General features: G+C 31.3%; 1 protein-coding gene and 1 long non-coding RNA gene across 5 annotated transcripts; both read right to left on the reverse strand.

Moving 5' to 3' along the window:
- Positions 1-326: 326 nt before the first annotated feature.
- On the reverse strand, positions 327-3817 carry LOC107886048 (uncharacterized). Of its 4 annotated transcripts, XR_005922281.1 has the most exons (6): positions 3431-3806; positions 3061-3095; positions 2126-2339; positions 1733-1906; positions 593-745; positions 327-479 (listed from the first exon to the last, which is right to left on the reverse strand). It is a non-coding gene; the product is annotated as an uncharacterized lncRNA (long non-coding RNA). The 4 variants fall into 4 exon arrangements; XR_001680627.2 differs by having other exon boundaries at positions 593-1906; positions 3431-3816; XR_001680628.2 differs by having other exon boundaries at positions 327-745; positions 3431-3805.
- A 14664-nt stretch (positions 3818-18481) lies between these two features.
- Positions 18482-19286, reverse strand: LOC107888008 (uncharacterized). Its single transcript, XM_016812197.2, has one exon. It carries the CDS (start codon positions 18845-18847, stop codon positions 18542-18544), a length of 306 nt encoding a protein of 101 aa, XP_016667686.1. The 5' UTR covers positions 18848-19286; the 3' UTR covers positions 18482-18541.
- Positions 19287-22714: the final 3428 nt, after the last annotated feature.

Here is a 22714-nt window from a genome sequence, read left to right on the forward strand (position 1 = left end):
TTTCTCACAAACGCCGCTAAAAACCATGACCTTTAAAAAAATATTTTATTTTAATTAAATAATATTTATTTCTATGATAAATATTATATTATTTTTAGTTTTTGAATTTGAACTTTAAACTATATCCTTTTAAGGATAAATAAAAAATTAATTAAATTAAATTTTCTATTAAAATTTAAACTTCAAAACTAAATATAAAAATTAATAATTTAAATTTAATACATAAACATTGATTCAATATGTAATTTAATACATAAAAAAAAACACAAACACACTCACAAAGTATTACAATTTCTAAAACAAAATTTATCCTGGTGAGAAAAGAATACCAAATCATTATCACCTCTCATTAATCAAAGGAAAAAGATCAGAAAAGAAGAAGAAACAATATATAACAAAGGGCTGGTTCAAGCTTAGATGAAGCCAAAGTATCAAATGTAAATTTAATTCATCCCACATTTTCTCAGACATTCCAAGCCCTAAAATTTGTTCAACATCATCGAAAAAAACCAGTTAACATTTAATGATTTTTATCGTCAGATGGATCCATCCAATTCAAACAAGATTCATCATATCAAATGTAAATTGTTACCTTTCTAAGCTTGGGTGGATCAACTACCGACATTTTCAAGAAATCTTGAACAGTGTTAACCCCCTCATATGCTAGCTTTTTATGGAATGCTCCATCCTTACCAATCTTTTCTAGCTGCCAAACTTCATCTCCCAACATTGGTGGGTGATGTTTCTTGTACAGTTCAATTAACATTGAATTTGTGTTAGATTATTACAAGTAAATCAAATTGATTAAAGGTAAAATAATAAAAACAAAATATTTTATATATGAGGTAAAAGTATTATGAGATTCTTGTACTATAGTCAGATAGCATTTTTGTCTCATTGCTAAAAAAATGAGTAAACTATTTTTTGTATATTAAATCAAAGAGTAAAATGTTTCTTTTGTTAATAATTTATGTCTATTTTTATTGTTAAAAACCGATCCATACATATTAACATGAAGGTGTACATGGCATATCACATATAATTATTTGATTATTCTGTCGATCATGCTAGTTTTAAACAATAAAAATAGAAAGAAAATTTTTAATCTTTAATCCAATTTACAAAATTAATTATCTATTTTTTAAATAAAAAAATATAATTTAATTTGTAGGAGGTTATTCCTTTTACCAAACTTAAAAAAGCAAAGGTATTGCAGCCCTTTTTGACTGAAAATGATTTGTATGGTTCTAAATCACGAAAAGGAAATACCCTTATCCAAATGGATTAATACCAAAAAAGTGAAATATTTTGCAATAATAAATAGCCTTTTTATTATAAATTGACAAAGCCGACCAGATAAAGGCATAGATTCCAAATCCTAAATAGATGTTTTAAACATGAGAAAAGTAATTAGAAATATGAAATAATATTTATAATTAATTAAGTTGGAAAATATTTTCTTTTTTATTCAATATTTTAGAGCTATATAGGTTGATATATTATATAACCAAATCTATTAAAGAAAGAGAGTAAAAAGATTTTAAATCAACAAATTGATAATATATTATAGTTTATGTTAAACTAAGGTAAGGTCAGAAGCAAAGTAACACAAGGAGGGAAATATAAAATGAAACAAAAATGATTCAATATGACTTGTTGATAAATAAAAATTAATCAAGATATTAAGCTACTTGACTTTTAAAAATTAGCATCATTAAGAAAGGATACTTACATTCGCCACGATGGTCTTTAACAACAAAAGCTTCAGTCATGGCTTCATGAATGCGACCACCTTGGAAACTCCCTTGTGCAACTTTAGAAGCAATGGTTTTTTACCTGCACTGCGAGCTCGAGCTTCACCATTTGCACCATTAATCCACTTATCCTGCTTTATGCACCATTTTTCCTGTAATACAGTGAGTACATAAAAAACACATCATGGAACAACAAGACAATATAACCCTCAATCACCTTTGCTTTCTTTGACAACTTGAAAGCCACTGAAACGAGTTACAGCATCAGAAATAAATAGTGCAGGCCATGCAATAACAACAAAGTTCAGTGACCATGAACAATACTATTTAAAAATCTCATAACAGTCGCCTTCCACTTCTGTGACACCAACCTTAAATTGAAGTAGTGAATTCTAGGAAGTCGAGCAAGGATCTGCAATGACAGCTCATCAGGAAGACAAGGAATCAATCTTGAGTTATCTTCATTCAAGCATGAGGACTTATTTTTCTTGCACGTTCCACTTTGTAAGACCTCGTTGCAGTCATTTATTGAACTCCTTGGTGCAGCCAAGCTCAGAACAGCCCTCATGAATTTTAGCCTGCTTGCTGCAATGTTGATGTCATTGTACTTCCATTGATTAATGAAAATGTTACAGATGAAAGAACCGAAGTAAAACTATAAGATACAATGCTCATTATTAGACCCAACAAATGCATCTTCAGGCCATTCTTTGACTTTCAGCTAGCACAAACTTAACATAAATCAAAAGGAAACACCCTTTACTCCTATTTCTTCTCCAAAAAGCCAAGCCAAAATGTATGAAATCCGATTCAACTATTCCCCCAACCTCTAAAGTCTCTACCCCCAAAAGAAAGGAAGACAATATAATTAAACTAACATAGCATTGGACTAAATAATTCATTTAAACCAATTTCCCTGCAATTGTGTTCAAAGATTAATCCCCATCCCCATCCCCTCCCAGTCAAAATATCATTACCACCCTATTCTAATTCACGACTTTATGAGATTTTAATTCTAAAACAAAGCACAAGTTCTCTATACAATATGATTATTTAAAAATGATATAGCTAAATTTTTGTCTTTCACTTCTAGTCTCATTTCCAGAATCATTTTAGAATATAGATAATTATCATCCTGCATTTTTGAGCCTATCACTATCATATTTATTATCAACTAATTTAAAGGCTTCATACACGATAAACATTATATGTCCAAATAAGATTCAGAACAAGGGGACACTACATGACTATTCCAAATTCTCAATGCAACCAGAAAGAAGTTAACCAAGCAGCAAAGGAGACCCACCTATTCTGGCTGCCTTTTAAAAGAAACCACGGAACCTGTCAAACAAGCATATTACACCAAATTAGCTCCAATTCTCAGCACTTCCTACCAATAATTTCTGATTCCAAAGTAGAACCTATAAATACTAGAAACAAAAACGTTAATATAACCAGTTTAGATACCAAAGAGAAAAGACAAAGAGGGCCAATATTAACTGGAGTTATGCAACTTTAATTAATCCCATCGTTAACTGGAGCTATGGTATAACAAAGAGGGCCAGAGCAAGTAAAAGGAGAATGAAAGCAACTCCTTGATCAATGGCAGTACCATCGTTGGACGGAAGTGGTGCAGGAGATGAACCCATGCCTTAACCCCAGAAAAGAAAGCATACCTTTTCTACGACTTTTCTTTCCCTTGTAGGCCTATCACTACTAGGTGTCACTGGCTCTTTCTTCTCAGCCGAATCTCAACCAGATTTCCTAGAACTCCCCTTTCTACTACTACCTTTGACCTTTTTAGTCCCTTCATCTTCACTCTCTTCTTCTTCCTCCTCCCCCCTCTTCTCTTCCTCTTCTTCTTCTTCTTCTTCCTCGTTCTCCTTCTCTTCAATATCTATTTGTTTCTCCAAAACCCTAACTGATCGATAGAAAAGGAGTAGCTATGGTGGGTGAATTCAAATTTTGAGAGTAAAAGGGAAAAAGAAATAAGTACAAACTTGTATTTGGGGATTTGGTTAACGAGCGGGTAACCAAATTGGGTGAGCGGGATTTTGCCTTTTTTTTTATAAAAAATAATGGCCTTTTGCGGCGTTTTCTTAAAAAATGCCGGTAATTCTTAGATTTTTTTCTGTGTTTCCAATAAAAATGCCACTATAGCTCAACTTTTTGCGGTGTTTTACTTAAAAACACCACTATTGCTCAATTTTAATTTTTTTAACATATTTTTTTCTATTTTTTTCTTTCAAAATTTTTTTGTTGAGATTATCATTTTTTAGATTTTTTTTAAATTTTGAATATTAAACTTTTTAATTGAAATATGGACTAAAATTTTAAATTTTAAATATTAAATTTTTAAGTTTTTTATTTTTGATTTAATCATAGAGATTTTAAAAAAATAAATACATCAATCACTACACCACAATAGGGTTTTAGCGGCGTTTTTAGTGTCGTTTGAAAAGAAAATGCCACAAAAAATTGAATAGATCGAGTATTAGCGGTGTTTCTAGAAAAGCGCCGCTAAAGATCGAGAATTAGCGGCGTTTTTTAGGAAGCGCCGCAAAAGATTGACCTATAGCGACGCGTTTGTAGGAAAACGCCGCTAAAAGATTAAACGGAACGACGTCGTTTATTTTCAGCTTCAGTGGCATTAGCGGCACTTCCTCAGAAAACACCGCAATAGTTTGGGTTTTAGCGGCACTTTTTGAAAAACGCCGCTATAGATCTAAACTATTTTAAGGTTAATGGATAATGAGTTTAAGGGTTGGGGTTTAGGCTTAATTGTTTATGTTTTGGAGATTGTAGTTAAGGATTTAGGGTTTAAATTAATTATTATTTTTTAATTTATATATGAAACTAAATAATCTCTTATATAATTGTAAAAGAGATAATATATTAAAATTGTAACAAATTATTTATTGAAAAATAAATAAAAAAGTAACAGATTGATATGGATATATAGGTAACTATCTATTTTGGATATGACCAAATTATAACAAATTAAATAAGGTTTTATTTTTATTTTGAATTTGATTTTATTTTGATCATATCTAAAAGCGACTTTATAAACAATAAAAATTAACTACACCATTCACTTAGCTATGGGAAAGTTACTTTCATTTTAGTTACTTAACTATGAAAAGTTACACTTTGATAAATAAACTATTTGATTAGAAGTTTTTATTTAATTAAGTTACGAAGTTGTTAAAATCAATGTTATATGGCTTTCTCTAAACCCTAACCCCTAACCCCTTAAATCAATAGCCTTTTAAATCTCAAACCCTAAATATATGGTCGTAAATCATATACTATAAACCTTAAACCCTAAATATTAAACCTTGGATCCTAAACCATAAAACCCAAAACTATAAATAGTACTAAACCCTTAAATATAGATTCCTAAATCATAAAAATGTAAATTAACTTAAATCACTAGACCTTAAATTATAAAACGTCTTAAAACTATAAACCTTAAATCTTAAACCATAACCCTAAATCCAAAAGTACCATAAAACCTTAAACTATAGACTGTATAAACCCTTAAGTACTACTTAAATACTAAATCCTAAACCTGTAAGAATAAATTTCATTGGATATACATTGATATATATATTAATGTGAAAGAATGACACAAACATATAAAAAATGGGAAACCACATTTCAATCTCTATTCTCTAAATTGTCAAATTTTATATTATCATGTAATGTTTTAATAAAAAAGTTAATAATATTATAAAAATATATAGACTAAATGATATTAAAAATTAAAGTATATGAAAATAAATCTGAAATTTAAATATATTAGAGAGACCAAATTAAAATTTAACCATGTATTAAATAGTAAATAATAATAATAATAATAATAATAAAGAGAAAAAAAGGATTTATATTGCATACTTAGTGGCGTTTTAGAACAAAACGCGCAAACATGTATTGATACTTTAAACTATGTCGTTTTGAAGCTTTGTTATTAGTGGCGCTTCTAAAAACGCCACAAAACATCTATTAAGAGAATGTAAAACGGCATCGTTTGCATCCTTCTTATTAGTGTCGCTTATATAAATGTCGCAAAATATGTCACTTACCGGCGTTTTTGTTAAAAAATGCCACAAACATTCATTTGTATAATGAAAAACGGCGTCATTTGTTACCAAGTTATTAGTGGCGCTTCTTGGAAAAACGCCACAAAACATGTAAAGAGATTTCAAAACGTCAACGTTTTATAGCCTTTTATTAGTGGCGCTTTTATAAACGCCACAAAGATGTGAAATGCCGGCGTTTTCGCTAGAAACGCCACAAAAATCTATTAATAGAGTGCAGAAACTGTATCATTTTATAGTCTTTCTAATAGTGGCGCTTTTAAAAAACGCCACAAATGTTTTTCACCAGATTGAAAACGTTGTCGTTTTTTTGAACCCCATTTGCCCTTTACTTTCCCCAGTTCAGTTTACCTCGATTACTTCCTTCTTCATCTGTTTCAGAAATCCCTAAAATTTCCCATTACTCCCTAACCCTAATTTCAGAAATCCTCTATAATTTCCCCCAAAAAGATATACAGAAATCGTTTTCCCCGAAGTCCTTTTGATTTGCTCAGCTATCAGTATTTATCCCATAACCCCAAATCAAAATTTTTTATTTTGAACCCTAACTGGTCTTCGTGTTCCCCAACCTAAACTCGATCTCATTCCCCCATTTACCCAATTTCTTCTCTCATTTTACCTAACTCAGTCTGCGTCTGCGTCTGCATCTACCTCTTCTCAACACTGCTGCAGCTGGAATTTCGAGTCCTATTCTATAGGTATTGTGTTCATGTTGTTCATATACAACAATTACTGTTTGCCCATTGATGCCACATTGTTTATATATATTTAATATATTACTAATTCATGTTTTAATCATTTCATTGATGCCACATTGTTAATTATGAGTGTTGACATGTATTTAAATTATATGCAGGATAAATGACATGAGAGCTGAAGTTGTGTTAATTACGCTTGTTGATTAAACTTGGTATTCTAGCAGCTTTCATGAGAAATTTCACTTTTGGGCTTTGACTGCTTGATTTGCCTTACCTTATCTCTTGCATTGCTGTTGTTGCTGATTTATTTTGAAAATAACAATCGAGCAAGCAGAAAATTTGTTTTTCCAATAATATTTGAATATGGTTTGAAGTAGACATCCATATCGTGTCACCTGTTTAAAATTCTTAAATTGGCTGAATCGAACTACTTAATATGTTGGTTGAGAAAATGTAATCTTTTTTGGCTGTTGTATTTCATCTCTATAGTTTGATTCCATTTTGTTTTTAAAAGTAGCTTGACCAAACCAAATTCTGTTTACTAGTTTGTCATTTTCTATTCGTTGACTTGGGCTATAATCATTTTCATTTATTATTCCTCGTATTATTTTTTTTTCATCTCCACAAATTCTTTATATGGAATGCTTTGTTTATTACCCTTTTAAAGTGAATAATTGATAATTGCTCATGATAGTTTATACATGCATCTGATTATAATTTTAACATACGTTTTTTCAGGAAAATATGGAGCTTTGGAAAGATGGTTATCAGGGTGATGTTATCAGGGAGTACACAACAGATGTTCTTGTCACTGAATTTGTATGTTTCTTGTTGTCTAATCTTTTCTGTTCTTTTTTTCTTACTTTTTCCACCTTAGAAAGGGTTATCAAATCCTAAAATCATAACTGTTGGGAGGGTTATCAAATCCTAAAATCATCACACACTAATTATGTCAGTTACCTTAGTGTAATTTCATTTGCATATGTTTCAAGGACTAGTCTAGGGACTAGGGAGTATTCATTTTCTTGGTAATTTGATACTAGCCTGCTAGATGTAAGCATCAAAACCATGTGTTGTCTTAAAAAAAATCAAAATCATGTAACCCAACCAGAAATCGATTTCATTATAGCAGTTAATTAGATTGTTTTTGGTTTAAAAACAATTACATTTTGAATTACATTTTATTGGTTCAAAATCATGTAATTGTATTGAAAAAAGGTTAAATTACCAGCAGTCCCTATATTATATCTAGGATTACATTTTGGAAACAAATTAACAAACCGATCCCTATATATTAGATCAAATAAGTCTTTCGCTAAAATTAAGTGAATGAAAATTTTTTTCTTCAATAAAAGGATCAAAATGCAATTTGAAGTATAAAGTAAGGAACCCATCCCCATTTTCTTCTAGTTTTTCTTCCAACTGCTTGTGAATATATGTATATAAGTTACCATATTAAGCAAATACATATAATTTGAATTTCCATTTTAGTCTATAAATTTTCAAGTTTATTACTGTTCATTTTTTAAATGTAAAAACTCAAATTACTATTCTTGTTTATCCTCGGATTATTTTTTAATTTCATGGATGTTAATTGTCTGCAGGTGTAATTTAATTTGCTGGAATTGACTCTGCCATCCAATTTACAATTTGTAAGAGGTATGTATATTTAATTTGCTAAATCTTTATTTGATGTCTCTCCATTGAAATCTGCCATGTATTCCATTAGCTAAGTGAATTTTTGCTCAATTTGCAACCTTTTAATTTTTGCTAAATAACCTTGTATGAAGCACCTAGCAATCTCAGGTCATTCAATTTTTGTTCAATAATTTTTTCCTTAAAATTAATGTCTAATATAGGGACTATTATACACTTTTACCAAAAAGAACCATTGTTTTTTGCCAACCTGTGGATACATGATCCAAAACTTTTAATTTCACACATTTCTTGGCGAAATTTGCAACAAATTTAGCTCCAAATATATTGAAACCAAGTGCCACATCATATCTACATCAAAAAATAAGAATAAAAACATCAAATATAATTTACATTATAATTAAAAAATAATTTTCTAATATTTAATATACTGACAACATACATTCAAAGGCATAGTTAGAGTGGCAGACATTAACTATCATTTGATTTACTGAAAGACAATAAATATATATATTACCTTTCGTCGAAGTTGGTTGCTGCAGCAAGGTTAACCACAACATCAACTTCATTCAGCGTCTCTTGTACTAAATTACAATCTTTAATGCCCAAATCTTCATGAGATATATCTCCAGGAATTAGTGTAATTTTCTCGGATATAAATGAATTGAAATTTTTCTCGCAATTTTCTTTCAGAACTTTAAACAAATCATTTCCTATAATCTGTCACGAATAAAGAACGATATTGTATGTTATTTAATTTTTTAATTTCATGGTTGTTCATTGTTTGCAAGTGTAATTTAAATTGCTGGAATTGACCTATCATCCAATTTACAATTTCTAAGAGTAGACCAGCTTGTTGAAATTATTAAGGTACATTTTAGTTCAAAATTCGCATAAATAATAGTTTCATCATGATGATTTTGAAAAAAATCATTTTACTTAGATATATGATTTGGTATGAAGTAATGATAAGTATGGTTTATAATTTGCTCATCTTGGTAAGATTGTTAATTGGTATGACATGCATTTGTGGTTGTTATAATTCGACTCAAGTGAATTAAGTATGGTTGTTGGATGTGTTTTGGTTATGGTTTATTACTGAATTACATTTTGACTGTAATTTGTTTATTTATTAGTTTGGGAAATGGCAGTGATGAGCTGTTATATTTTGTTGATGATAGATAAATGAATACATATGTACTTATGTCATGAATTTTGGTGATTTGGGATGTAAAGGTCAAATTGTTATATATATATGTTATTGTATGTTCGGCTATGATATTTGACTATTTATGTTTGGTTTACGATGGCAAGAATGAATATGTTTTAACTGTTATATTGAAGTCATATTAAATGACCGAATATATATAAATTGATTTACTTGTGTATATGAAATTTCAGCATGATTTATAGCATATGAAATTGACATGTTTTGATTTGGCTAAATGACATGAAAAATGATTAATGTTAGTCAAGTGAGCAATGTATGAATTGGTTATGTTGCAAGTGAAATTTGGTTATTTAGATATGCTTGTATGTGTTTGTACAATTTTGCTTACTTAACCATGAGGTATAGTTCAACTTACAGTAATATACGCATGTGGGATATCCTTTATGGGATAGAAAAACAAGCACACCCTTTATTTCATAACATTAATCAAATGTATGAATTGCAGCCTTTTAAATGTATGAATTGCAGCCCTTTAAATAAACTTGAACCAGACCTGATTCTTGTAGCTTATTTATTATTTGAAGTATGAATAAGTATGAATAAGTTTTTATATTTGGTTCAACTTAATTATTATTTGATTCAACTTAAGTATGAATAAGTATGAATTAATTTTATTACCATGTAGCTTGCTTGTCCATTAAAATTACAACAATAGCTGACCTTCTCTCCAACCTTATTTTAAATATTTTAAAGATTCAAAGTATATAGGCTGGAAACTTGACGGGTTGCCTTATATCGAGCTGTAAGATATAATGGATCCTCGCTAGGTGTAACAATGCCACGTATGATGAATTTTAAAATTTTCAAAAAGACTTGAAAAAAGTTCTATCGAGCTCATTTACTATTGAATATTTATTACCATGTAGCTTGCTTGTCCATTAAAATTACAACAATAGCTGACCTTCTCTCCAACCTTATTTTAAATATTTTAAAGATTCAAAGTATATAGGCTGGAAACCTGACGGGTTGCCTTATATCGAGCTGTAAGATATAATGGATCCTCTCTAGGTGTAACAACGCCACGTATGATGAATCTTAAAAAATTCAAAAAGACTTGGAAAAAGTTCTATCGATCTCATTTACTATTGAATATTTATATAACCTTAATTTATTTCCAATTTACTTATAAAAATTAAACTACGATTCTCTTTTGATATTATTATATTCAAATTGCTATTTTTTTATATTAATAATGTTTGATTTTAATATTTAATATTTTTAAATGTCTTTAAAAGTTATAACTAGTTTTTATCAAAGTAGTATTAATATTGATCATTACTTAAATAAATTACATAACTTATATAACTCATATAACTTACACAATTTACATAACAACTTACATAACTCGCATAACTTACATAATTTACATAACAACTTACATAACTCACATAACTTACATAATTTACATAACTCACATAACGTACATAACAACTTACATAACTTAACTAATACATGTAGTTTAATCTAATAATTTCCTTAAAAGCATATAGTTTAAAGTTCAAATTTCATAACTTACATAATCTACATAACTTACATAAAACATAAAAATATATCATATCAAGACTTACATAATATACAACTTATCTGTGTAACTTATTGCCAACTTTAGACTTCAACAACTACGAAATGTATAGGACTTGGATGAATTTCTCAAGGGCAAGCAACGAGTATCAAAATGGAGTGCAATCTTTTTTGGATTTTGCATTTCACAATTCAAGCCAAGAGAATATGATTCTTTGCCCGTGTAAGAAGTGTGGCAATATCTATTGGCATTATCGTGAAGTTGTCTACGAACATCTAATTGTTGATGGCTTCATTCGGGGGTATAAAAAATGGATTTTCCATGGAGAGTGTACACCTAGTGGAGCCTCTTCGACGATTAATCCGGGTTATCCTTATAGTGGTTACCGTCAGTATGTTAGAGAAGATGACATGGAAGGTATGATGTGGGATGCATTTAATATGCAGAGTGAAGGTTTCCAATCATTTCCACCAAACTATGTTGCATCCGATGATTATAATATCGATGGGAATACTTTTATGGAAACGAGAAGAAGTGTACCGGATGAACAACCAAATGAAGAAGCGGCGAATTTCTACACGTTACTTGGTGAAATGAATAAAGAACTTTATGAGGGATCAAAATTTTTGAAAATGTCATTCTGTATTCGCCTTTTCCACTTAAAATGTTTAGGAGGGTGGACCAAAAACTCTTTAACAATGCTGTTAGAGCTTTTGAGAGAAATGTTCCCGTTTGCAAAAATCCCTCAATCGTGTAAAGACATGAAGAAAGTGATAAAAGATTTGGGCCTTGGGTACAACAAAATTCATAGTTGCCCAAATAATTGCATATTGTATTGGGGTGATCGGAGAAATCAACAGTCTTGTCATGTTTGCGGTAAATCTCATTGGATGAATAGAGATGCAGAAGATGTTAATGAGGATGAATATGGGCCACAGTCAATAAGGAAACATAACAAGATTTTGCAATATTTTCTGCTAATCCCAAGGCTTCAAAGGCTATTCATGTCGTCAAAGACAGCCGAGTTTATGACGTGGCATCATGATCAACGAACGGATGATGGATTATTAAGGCATCCTGCAGATTCTTTAGCATGGAAATTATTTGACAATAAATTTCCAAGCTTTGCAAGTGATCCTCGGAGTGTAAGGCTCGAGTTAGCATCTGACAGATTTAATCCTTTTAAAATCATGAGCACCTCGTACAGTACTTGGCCTGTGGTCCTTGTTCCTTATAATTTGCCTCCATGGATCTGCATGAAGCAATCTTCTTTGATATTATCTATGATTATCCCCGGAGAGAAAGGCCCCGGAAATTATATTGACATATATCTGCAGCCACTTATTGAAGAGTTAAAACATTTATGGGCGGGTGTTGAGATGTATGATGTATTGAGAAAGGAGAACTTTTACCTACGTGCTGCTTTGCTGTGGACAATTAATGATTTCCCGGCATATGCGAATTTATCTGGTTGGAGTACCAGATGACGTTATGCTTGTCCTTGTTATGCTGCTCAAACGTGTTCACAGTGGTTATATAATGGGAAGAAGTTCTGCTATATGGGGCATCGTCGGTGGTTAGATGAAAATCATAGCTATAGATTTCAGAGGGCTTTATTTGACGGTACTGAAGAGTTGAAAAAAGCTCCTGAGCAGACCATTGGATCTGAAATCTTATTCATGTTAAAAGATATGGATTTCAGTTACGGGAAGCTGAATCAACCATCTAACAAGCAAACAAATAGACGATCAAGGGATGAATCTGATGATGAATTTGACGAGGAGGATGACCCTAATGAGGCAGACTTGTGGAAGAAAAGAAGTATTTTTTTTAGTTGCCTTATTGGGAACATCACATATTACACCACAATCTTGATGTGATGCATATTGAGAAGAATGTCTGCGAGAACATCATCTAGACAATTTTGAACGTCGATGGTAAATCAAAAGATAATCTTCAGAGTCGACTTGATTTAGTTCACATGGGAACTAGGCGTGATCTTCATCCCCAAGTACTTCTTAATGGAAAATATTGGTTGCCGCCTACAATTTTTGCAATGTCAAAGGAAGAGAAAGAAATGTTCTGCACGGTGTTGAAGGATATAAAGGTTCCGGATGCGTATGCATCAAATATATCTCAATGTGTAAGTCTTAAAGATCGAAGACTATATTCATTAAAATCACATGACTATCACATCTTGATGCAAGATCTACTTCCAGTTGCTTTACGGTGCTGTATGTCAAAGAAGGTAACGTCCTGTATAATTGAACTGTCCAATATAATGAAAGCAATTTATGGCAAAGTTCTGAATGTTGAAAAACTTGAAAAAGTACAAGATCGAGCCGCTTTGACATTATGCAATTTGGAGAAGATCTTTCCACCTTCCTTCTTCACAATTATGGTGCACCTTGTCATTCATCTCCCTCGTGAAGCAATAATTGGTGGGCCGATTTTCTATCGTTGGATGTATCCAATTGAAAGGTGCTAATTTATTTCAAAGGCATTCACCTTTATACCTATAGTTACCAGTTTTGATAATGTTGTATATGGTGTTTAGGTTCCTAAGCAAATTGAAGTCTTATTGCCGTAACAAGCGTTATCCGGAAGGATCAATTACTGAAGGCTACTTGGCAAAGGAGTGTATGACATTCTGTTCTAGATATTTAGAACAAGTTGAAACAAGATTGAATAGACCAAGTAGAAATGCCAGACTCAATGATCCTAGCTTGGCCGAAACTTATTTATTTCAAAGTTATGGAGAGCCAATCGGCAAAGTTGAAATTGCAGAATTAGATGACTGATCTTGGATACAAGCACATAGATATGTTCTTTTCCACCACGATGCACTTGAACAATTACGCAAGTAAGTTCTAGAATATGATAAATATTCATCTTTTTTTTGATTTGTTTATTTTTTAACGAATTAAACATGTTTTTAACATAGTGAGTACAAACAAGTCTTAAGATCTCGTTCACGCTCACGAAGATTACAACATCGCGAGATTAATAGGTTATTCGCAGAATCTTTTCATGAATGGTTAAGCCAAACGGTATGCAACTCAACATTTTATTGACAAATAATAATGTTTTCTCATAACATTTACAATTACTAAATTTACTTTTGATTCAATAGGTTTGGAGTGGGAATGTCGTTAATGACGAAGTTAAATGGCTTTCCCAAGGTCTGAATCGAGTAGTAAAAAGATATAGTGGCTTCATCATGAATGGATTCAGATTTCATACCAAATATCACGAGAGATTGAGGAGAACTTAAAATTGTGGAGTAGTTGTTAATTCTTTAGTTACAAGTTATGCTAGTGCTAGGGACAGTAATCCTGTCGAGGGAAATGTGGAGTATTACGGACTTCTAAACGACATTATTGAGTTGGATTACTATGGAAAATGGAAAGTTGTCTTATTTCGATGTGATTGGGCTGATGCTAATACTGCTCGCGGAATTAAAAATGATCAGTTTGGTTTTACAATGGTGAATTTCTCTCGATTAATTCACATTGGAGAACATTTGATAGACGAGCCGTATGTATTTTCTTCTCAAGTTAAACAAGTTTTTTACTTGAAAGATCCAATTGATGAGGGTTGGTACATTGTACTCCGAAACATCCCTAGAGACTTGTTTGACATGGGGAATGGAAGTAGAGATGATATCGTTGAAAGATCAGAAACTTTGCCTTTTCCAGAACAAAACTTAAATGAAAATATCCCTAGTACTAGTACACAATTTCAATGGGTTCGTCAGGATGTGGACGAAGATATTTACGATTTATGATGTAGTAAGATTTTATGATTTTTTTTATATGTAATTTTATAATTTTAACATTTGTCATGTTATATAATTTAACTATTTTATATTTACTATTGTTGTTATTTCTTACTAAAATTGTAACTATTTTATGTGTTGCAGGAAATGCTTAGAAGAAGATTAAGAGATCTTAGTATTGTACAGAATACTACAAATTCGGAAGAAGTAAGTACTGAACAGCAGACAGTTGTTGGATCTTCAAGCGTGCTGGAGACACTTGACGAGTCTGTGGAATTTCAAAGTAATGTTAAGTTTATTTTACAAATTGTATTAAATTTTATTACTGATTTATTTTTAAATTTCAATATAATAATATATTATTTTTCAGCTGAAAATAATGGGACGCGCAGAGGTCGAGGACATACGCTCCTAACAGATTTATATAACTTAAATTCTGTCAAGCGTGTCAAAGTAACTCGAAACAGCCATGGTCAGCCTGTTGGACAAGAAGCTCAACTTTTAGCAGGCTATTTGGGCATTATAGCACGAAATGCCAATATGTTGCCCATCAACTACGAATCATGGCATAACATGCCTGATAGCAATAAAAATCAAGCTCTCTCTAATATTAAGGTAACAAAACGTTAATGTAATTTATAATACTTTGGTTTAAGTTTCATTTATATTTAATTCCTAAACTTGTGTTTTTTAGGAGAGGTTTACTTTAGAGGTCTCTGATGCCTATATCAAGAAGGCATTGGGTAAAAAATGGAGAGACCATAAAAGCAGTTTGAAAAAAGAATATTTAAAAAAACCCATAAGCCTCGAAGAAAAATTACAAAATGTCCCACCGGGAATGCTAAGGTACCAATGGGAAGATGCGGTTCGATTTTGGAATTCGAAGAAAGGAGAGGTATTATGTACTTGCAAGCTCTTATAAATTTTTCGGTTTATAGTATTTACTATATACGTAATAATAATTTCATTATGTAGGATCGTGAGCGAGTTGGAACAAGCAGCAGGCAAAAACAAAAATTTACGCACACGGCAGGGTCGAGAAGTTTTGCTTGTGTAGCTCAGGCCGCGGTACTATATATTTATTAATTCTATCAAGTATTAATGACTTTTTACTATTAAATAATATTTTTACTACTATATTGTAGGAAGCTTCGTCCGGTCAAAAAGTTGGATGCCTTCAGCTTTTTAACATTACGCACAGGAAAAAAGATGGAACTCCGATGACATCTGAGGCTGCAGAAATTATGGTATATTTACTTAATAAAATTTGATTTTCATTATAAATATTTATAATATTTAATTATAATGTTTTAATTCGTCGTTTTTATTAGTTTAATTTAAATAATGTTATGTTGTATTTCTTTTTATTGTATATTTCGTTTCTAACTCTTTGACTGATTTATTAGGAGAAACTAAAAGATAAGAAGGCAGAGTATGAAGCAACTGCTTCGACTGATAGTTCTGTTAATTTTGAGGATATTGATAACAGAATTATTAATGAAGTTTTGGGTCCTGAAAGGTATGGTCGGGTTAGATTTCAAGGATCTGGTGTTAACCCGACCCAATATTTTGGATCCACCTCCCGGGAGTCAAAGTCAAGCTGAAGTTCAGAGGCTAAAAGATCAGATAGTTCAGATACAAGCTAGCACAGATGAGCAAATTTCTCAGCTTAGAGTGGAGGCAGCAGCGAGGGAGGCGGAGCAGAATAGAAAATACAATGAACTCCAGTTATAGCTTCAGTCTATGATGACTATGTTCCAGCAATTTCAAAATCCGTCATCTTAGACATTTGTTTTCTTGTAACTTTTAACATTATTATAAGAATATTTTGAATATTCATTTACAATTTATATAATATATTTTTTGTATAATTTTGTATTATTTAAATTTGCGGGTTTTGTTGGATTTCATGGTATATTTGCTGTTTTTGGTTGAATTTCTTGCAGGAGGGTTGGATATAGGTGCAAAAATACATATTACAAAACTGGGCAAATTAGCGGCGTTTTTTATAAAAGCACCGCTAAAGGTCCTAGTCTTTAGCGGCGTTACATATAGCGACGTTTTTTGAGCGCTTGGGAAAGCGCCGCTAAAGGCAAAAAAAACGCCGCTAAAAGTCTATTTTCCTGTAGTGAATATATTTTTTATATTGAATAAATATAAATATTTATGTCTGCAATATATAAATATAAAATGATGTTATATCAATAATTGTGTTAATAACTTATAAGAACTAGATTAAATTAAAGTTCATATATACAATTGCACCCTGATCCCCATATTTATCCCTAAACACTGAAAACTAAACCCTAAACCCTAAATCATAAGTCTTAAACTATAAACTCTAAACTCTAAATATAATTAACTCAATATTTTAAAATTAATACTCTCTTTTATAATTATATAAAAAAATATTTATCATATAAATTAAAAACCACTAATTAATTTAAACCCTAAATTCCTAATCCCTAAAACATAAACCCTAAATCAAGAACCCTTAACCCTTAACCCTTAACCCCTAACACCTAAAACTTAAACCCCAACCCTTAAACCACACTTAAACCATAATCCCTAAACCTTAAAATAGTAACTCATAAACATTAAACCCTTAACCATATACCGTAAACCCTAAACTATAATGCTAATTAATTCAATATTTTAAAATTAATACTATGTCTTTTACAATTATATAAGAAAATATTTAACATATAAATTAAAAAATAATTTGTCATATACCAAAAATAATTACGGGGTATTGACTAGAAGGCCGGTGGGAGGGGTGAATCTTGGGGATTTCAAATCGGGGAAAAATCGTTAGGGATGTGGGATGTCGAATTTAGGAATGGGTGATAATACTTTAGGGATTTAGGATGAGGAAAAAGGGGGAAATAGAAGTGGGAAAAAACGGGGAAAATGATAGATGAGATTACGGGATATTGACTGGAAGGCCGGTGGGAGGGGTGAATCTTGGCGGTGGGAGGGTTTAGGGGATATAATTTAGTGTTTAGGATTTTTAGGGTTTAAGGGTTTACTCTTTTAAGGGTTATAGATTAGTGTTTATGATATTTTTTGGGTTTAGGATTTTAGGGGTTATATGACTTTTAGCGGCGTTTTACTAAAAGCGCCGCTAATGCTCTGGTTTTTAGCAGCGATTTACAAAAAAATGCAGATATTTCTCTATTTTTAGCGGCGTTTTAACAAAAAACGCCGATATTGCTCCATTTTTAGCGTGCTCTGTGTTTTATAATTTTTACGACATTTTTTGATAAAACGCCGCTAAAAATACCGCTAAAGCCCTATTTTCGTGTAGTGATTCATTCATTGATTTCACTATAATTTTCAAATCCATAATTTGTTAACTTTATAGACAGCATATTTAGACCTATATTCTAACAAGAGGTAAAGCAAAAAGGGGCGTAGGGCATTGGCCTCTTAGTTATAATTTAAGTTTTTTAAATCCTCTAATTAATGAGAATTTTTTACTTTTAACCTTTCTAAAAAAATTAATAATTCAATTTTTAGACATGTATATTTTTAATTTTTGAAATTTTAGTAAAATTTAAATGGTTGTAGTTAGAATTTCAATAAAAATATTAACCGAAACAAGTTGATAACGAATTAACTTGTGAATAAGAAGGAGATTAGAAAATTTGTTGAATCAAAATTAAATTATTAAATTTTATAAAAATTAAAATACAATTTCGTATTTTTAATAATTTTAATAGTTTATATGGAGAGACGAATATAAAAGAAACAAGATATATTAAACAGGGGATACCATAGACAATGAGTCCAGTTTCCCCCTTTAGACGATTTGTAAGTTGCAAGTATAATTTCCTTTCTTGGCGAAAAGTCCACCAAAAACACTGCCCTTCTTCTTCTGAGGGGCTGAAACCGAGTCGTTGCGGCCATTGGAAGTTCGGGCACTTCCATTTTTGTCTTCAACTTTCTTGAGGAGAGGATCGGTTTCGTAGAACTGATCTTCTTTCTGCAAGTTCCCGAGGATCCAATCAAGAAACCCTTTTTCCTGTTTGGTTCCACCTGCAGCTGAACTTTTTGCTGCGAAAACCCTTGTTGTGGAAGGAGCAAAGGGAATTAGCAGTGACGCCATTGTTACTTAGCTTAGATGTTTACCCTTTTCTTTTGAAATGGTGATGAAGATTGTAGAAGCTTAGGATGTTTAGTTACAGTGGAAATATATATATCTGTGGGGATGGTGTCTGCTGTTAAATTTGGACCGTTGGATCGGGATTTGAGATGATGAATGGGAAAGTTTTGTAGCATGAGCTCTCCACAAGCGTCTTATCTTCGTTGATGATTTTAATGGTTTTTATTTTATTTTATTTTTTTGTTTGTGATTTTTCATCTTTTTGAGAGGAGGAAACATAAAGGAGGGGGAGGTGATTGATCTTAGCAAGTATGGATATGGGATTCACACGTGTCAAAATAGTAACAATGCACTTTGCCCACGTCCATTTCCCAAAAACAAGTAAATTTTGTAATGCTAAAATTCTAAGTCGTGAATTTAGTTATTTTATTATTGTTTGGTATTTTTAGATGTTGCATTTTTTAATTTTTGAAATTTTAGTTCTAATCAATTGTAGTATTTAGATTTTTTTTTATTTTAAAAATTTATACTTTTAGATATAGCATGATACCAATTGTACATATTAAAAAATAAGTTTAATGAAAACTAGAGATTTAATTTTTTTCTAAAAATTAGAACTTGGTTGTAATATTTAAAATAATAAACACTTAATTAAAATTATATATTTTCGATTCGTTTAGGATGAACTTAGTTGTAGGCTCGCTTCGAACTAGAAAGTTTTCCACAAAATTACTAGTAGAGTAATTTCGTAATTTCTCTAAATTTTTGGGTCAAGTTATAAATAATAAAAATATTTCTAGAAATTTTTTGAAATAAATTTTTTAGAGAATTTTCTCTCTACAACTTTCTCTTAAATTTAAATGTGTAAAAAATAATAACTCTTGGCTCTCTTTATATAGGGAGAGTTTAAAAAGTTTAATTATGATTAAACGTAATCATTTTAATATTAAATTAATATAATACTTATTATTAAATTAAATTTAATATTAAATATATTAAATTAATAGAATATTTATGTATAAGATAAATATTAAATATATTAAAATAATATTATTTTTGGAAAAGTTAATCTGAAATCAAATTATGCAGTAGAGTCACAGTAGGAGTGTGATTCCTCCATTGCTCAATCGCCAAAAGAACACTCACAACTGGAGTGCTGTCATCGTCGTCGTCATTGGCATCATTGTATCCAGTAGTGCCATCGCAGGTGCGACACCCTCACGGCACCCCGAGTCGGTTTGGCTATTGTCGGTTCAGTTCAGGCCAATAACGGTTTGCTTTGTCCGGTCCTACCACTGGTTGGATCGTCGACTCAGTTTCACATTCTAGATCCGATTCAACTAGTTTTTAGGTCTTAGTTTTGGGTTCTCGGGCCCAATTTTCGATCTCAGATCCAATTTTCAAGTTCAATTACCTATTGGGCCAATTGTCTGACTTAAAAATTAATTTCTAAAAATATCATATTTATTTTAATTAATTTGATTGATTTAATTTTACTTAATCAAAATTAATTTTTCCAAAATTCACTAGGATTTTTCTAAATTAAATTTTCAAGAAAAAATCTTTAATCAAATTCTTTAGTTGAACAATTTTCACAGCTGCCTCATTTAATTCCACATCGAATAAATCGACTCAATTAAATTATTTTCAAAGTTGTAGAATTTCCTTCTGATTCAAATGTAGTTTGATCGAGCTTTTGTTGAGCTAGCGAAAAGACCAATCGGATATATACAATTAGGCTCGACTAATTACAATTATGTTCAGAAGCATCGTTTCGATAATTTACAATTTACTTAATCATGGAATCAGTCCACAAGAAATACCATGATCGAAAACTCCTTATTGTATACTCTTTATGAAAGCAATTCAATCAACTATTTTGTCCAATGACCTCGTCATGTGCGTTATCCTTATATGATATCCTTGATTCCTTTGAGTTAAATCCATTCACTCAATACAATCATATTTTATCTCATTGTCACCATTGTGTCTTCTTAATGATTAATATGACCACTGTCAACAGATGACTGTGATAAATTACTCGTTCAAGAAAGAGCAACCCGTGGCCACGTTCCATATTTATCAATCCACATAATGCAAATGAGAGGATATCATTAACTCTTTAACTAAGCTATGAATTTCATTGTTGCTAATAAAGCCATGTCATACACAAGTCATGTACCCAACATATCGGCTAAAGGTTCGATCATCTTTAGAACATAAACCTCTACTTATTTTAAAGCACATGAATTACATACGCATGGTTAGTGATTAACTTAGGATTTAGGTAAATCATACCATGAACATCACAAGTGAATTAATTCTGAATGAATACATCTATGTCTCTACCCGTGGAGTCAATGGCTCCGATAGACAAATTAGATATCTCCCGAATTGGAATTATAAATGACATAGTAATCCTTCTAAGTATTTAAATCAAATGCTCACTTTTGTTCTTTTATACGATTACAGACTCATTTAGATTATCTACTAAAGTAAATTGTCTTTCTCGCAATGTAAACATTCTTATAATGTCACTTATCATCAGTTTGAACTGAGACAATCAATAAACTAATATTTGCTTGTCACAATTTCGCTATGAATGCAAAACATGAAAGACAGAAACACAAAAGACATAATAGTGAAATGTGAAATTACATAGAAAACATTTACATGTTTACTACAATATGGACACATTTTTTAACAGATATTTGTCCACTTTGCATTCTCTCTTTCACAACTAGGAACTTTATGTAAATATTCTTAGACTTAGATGAGCTCCTGTTGTTGTTGAAATACATTATCGCTGACTTATTGTCACAAAATAATTTGAGTGGTGGTCTTTCTACATTCTCTAAAATGTGCAGCCTAGTGACAAATTTTCACATACATATTTCATGGTTTGATGCCTCTTAGCATGCTACAAACTCTGCTACCATAATGGAAGAAGCTACAAGTGTCTATTTGACATTTTTCCAAGATATAGCTCCTCTAACTAACAGATACATATAGCCTAATGTAGATTTTCTGCTATTTTGGCACCTTTCAACTTCTGCTCAGGGATGCAGCGATATCATTCATAATTCTTTTTGTGGCCTAAAACTAATATTCAACCACAGTCGGAGCGACTCCATTGACACCCGCAAATAGTTCCGCATCATTAGATCGGAGACGTTCAGTTATTGACCCATGGCTCCCAGATCTAGTATGGGTTTTTGTGACCCTCTCAAGCATTCTTAACATGGCTTGAGACAATGTGTCATCCCCAACCATTTAAGTCTAAGACCCAATCTCAGCAGTAGGTACCCGTTATGCCCATGAATATCTTTTCCACAAGTTCCATGTACACTTATTGTAGGTTATCTACATTACAGAATTTTATGTATCAGTTCTAATATTTATTAACAGATATTTTATGCTTAGAAAGTTATCAGAAGAATTTATGAAGTTTGCTACAATCTAACTATTAGAGAGTAGTTCTAATTGTTTTAGAGTTTTCTAAACTATAAGTTTAACTAAGTCAGAAGTACTTACAGGATTGGAACCGGAGACTCAATATTCCTTAAACTTATTTTTTTCAGATTAAAACAAAAATATGTTTTGTTCAGAGAATAGTTTTCACAAAATTTTGAACCCAAAATTTTACAGCCCAAGTTTTGTAGCCTAGCTTTGATACCACAAAATGTAACACCCCAAACCAGGCCTAGACATTATAGCCAGATCAGGATATATTACTGCAAATTCATTCGAAAACCCAGAATTCGTTGGTTTTGAAAAGACGTCATTAGCTTTTGTTATGTGAAAATCTGATTTATTCAAGAACATATCTTTCTTAACCGATTTGTGAAATGGTGTTTGTTTACATTTTCT

This window comes from Gossypium hirsutum, chromosome A03, assembly GCF_007990345.1.
Source record: "Gossypium hirsutum isolate 1008001.06 chromosome A03, Gossypium_hirsutum_v2.1, whole genome shotgun sequence".
NCBI classification, from domain to species: Eukaryota; Viridiplantae; Streptophyta; class Magnoliopsida; order Malvales; family Malvaceae; genus Gossypium; species Gossypium hirsutum.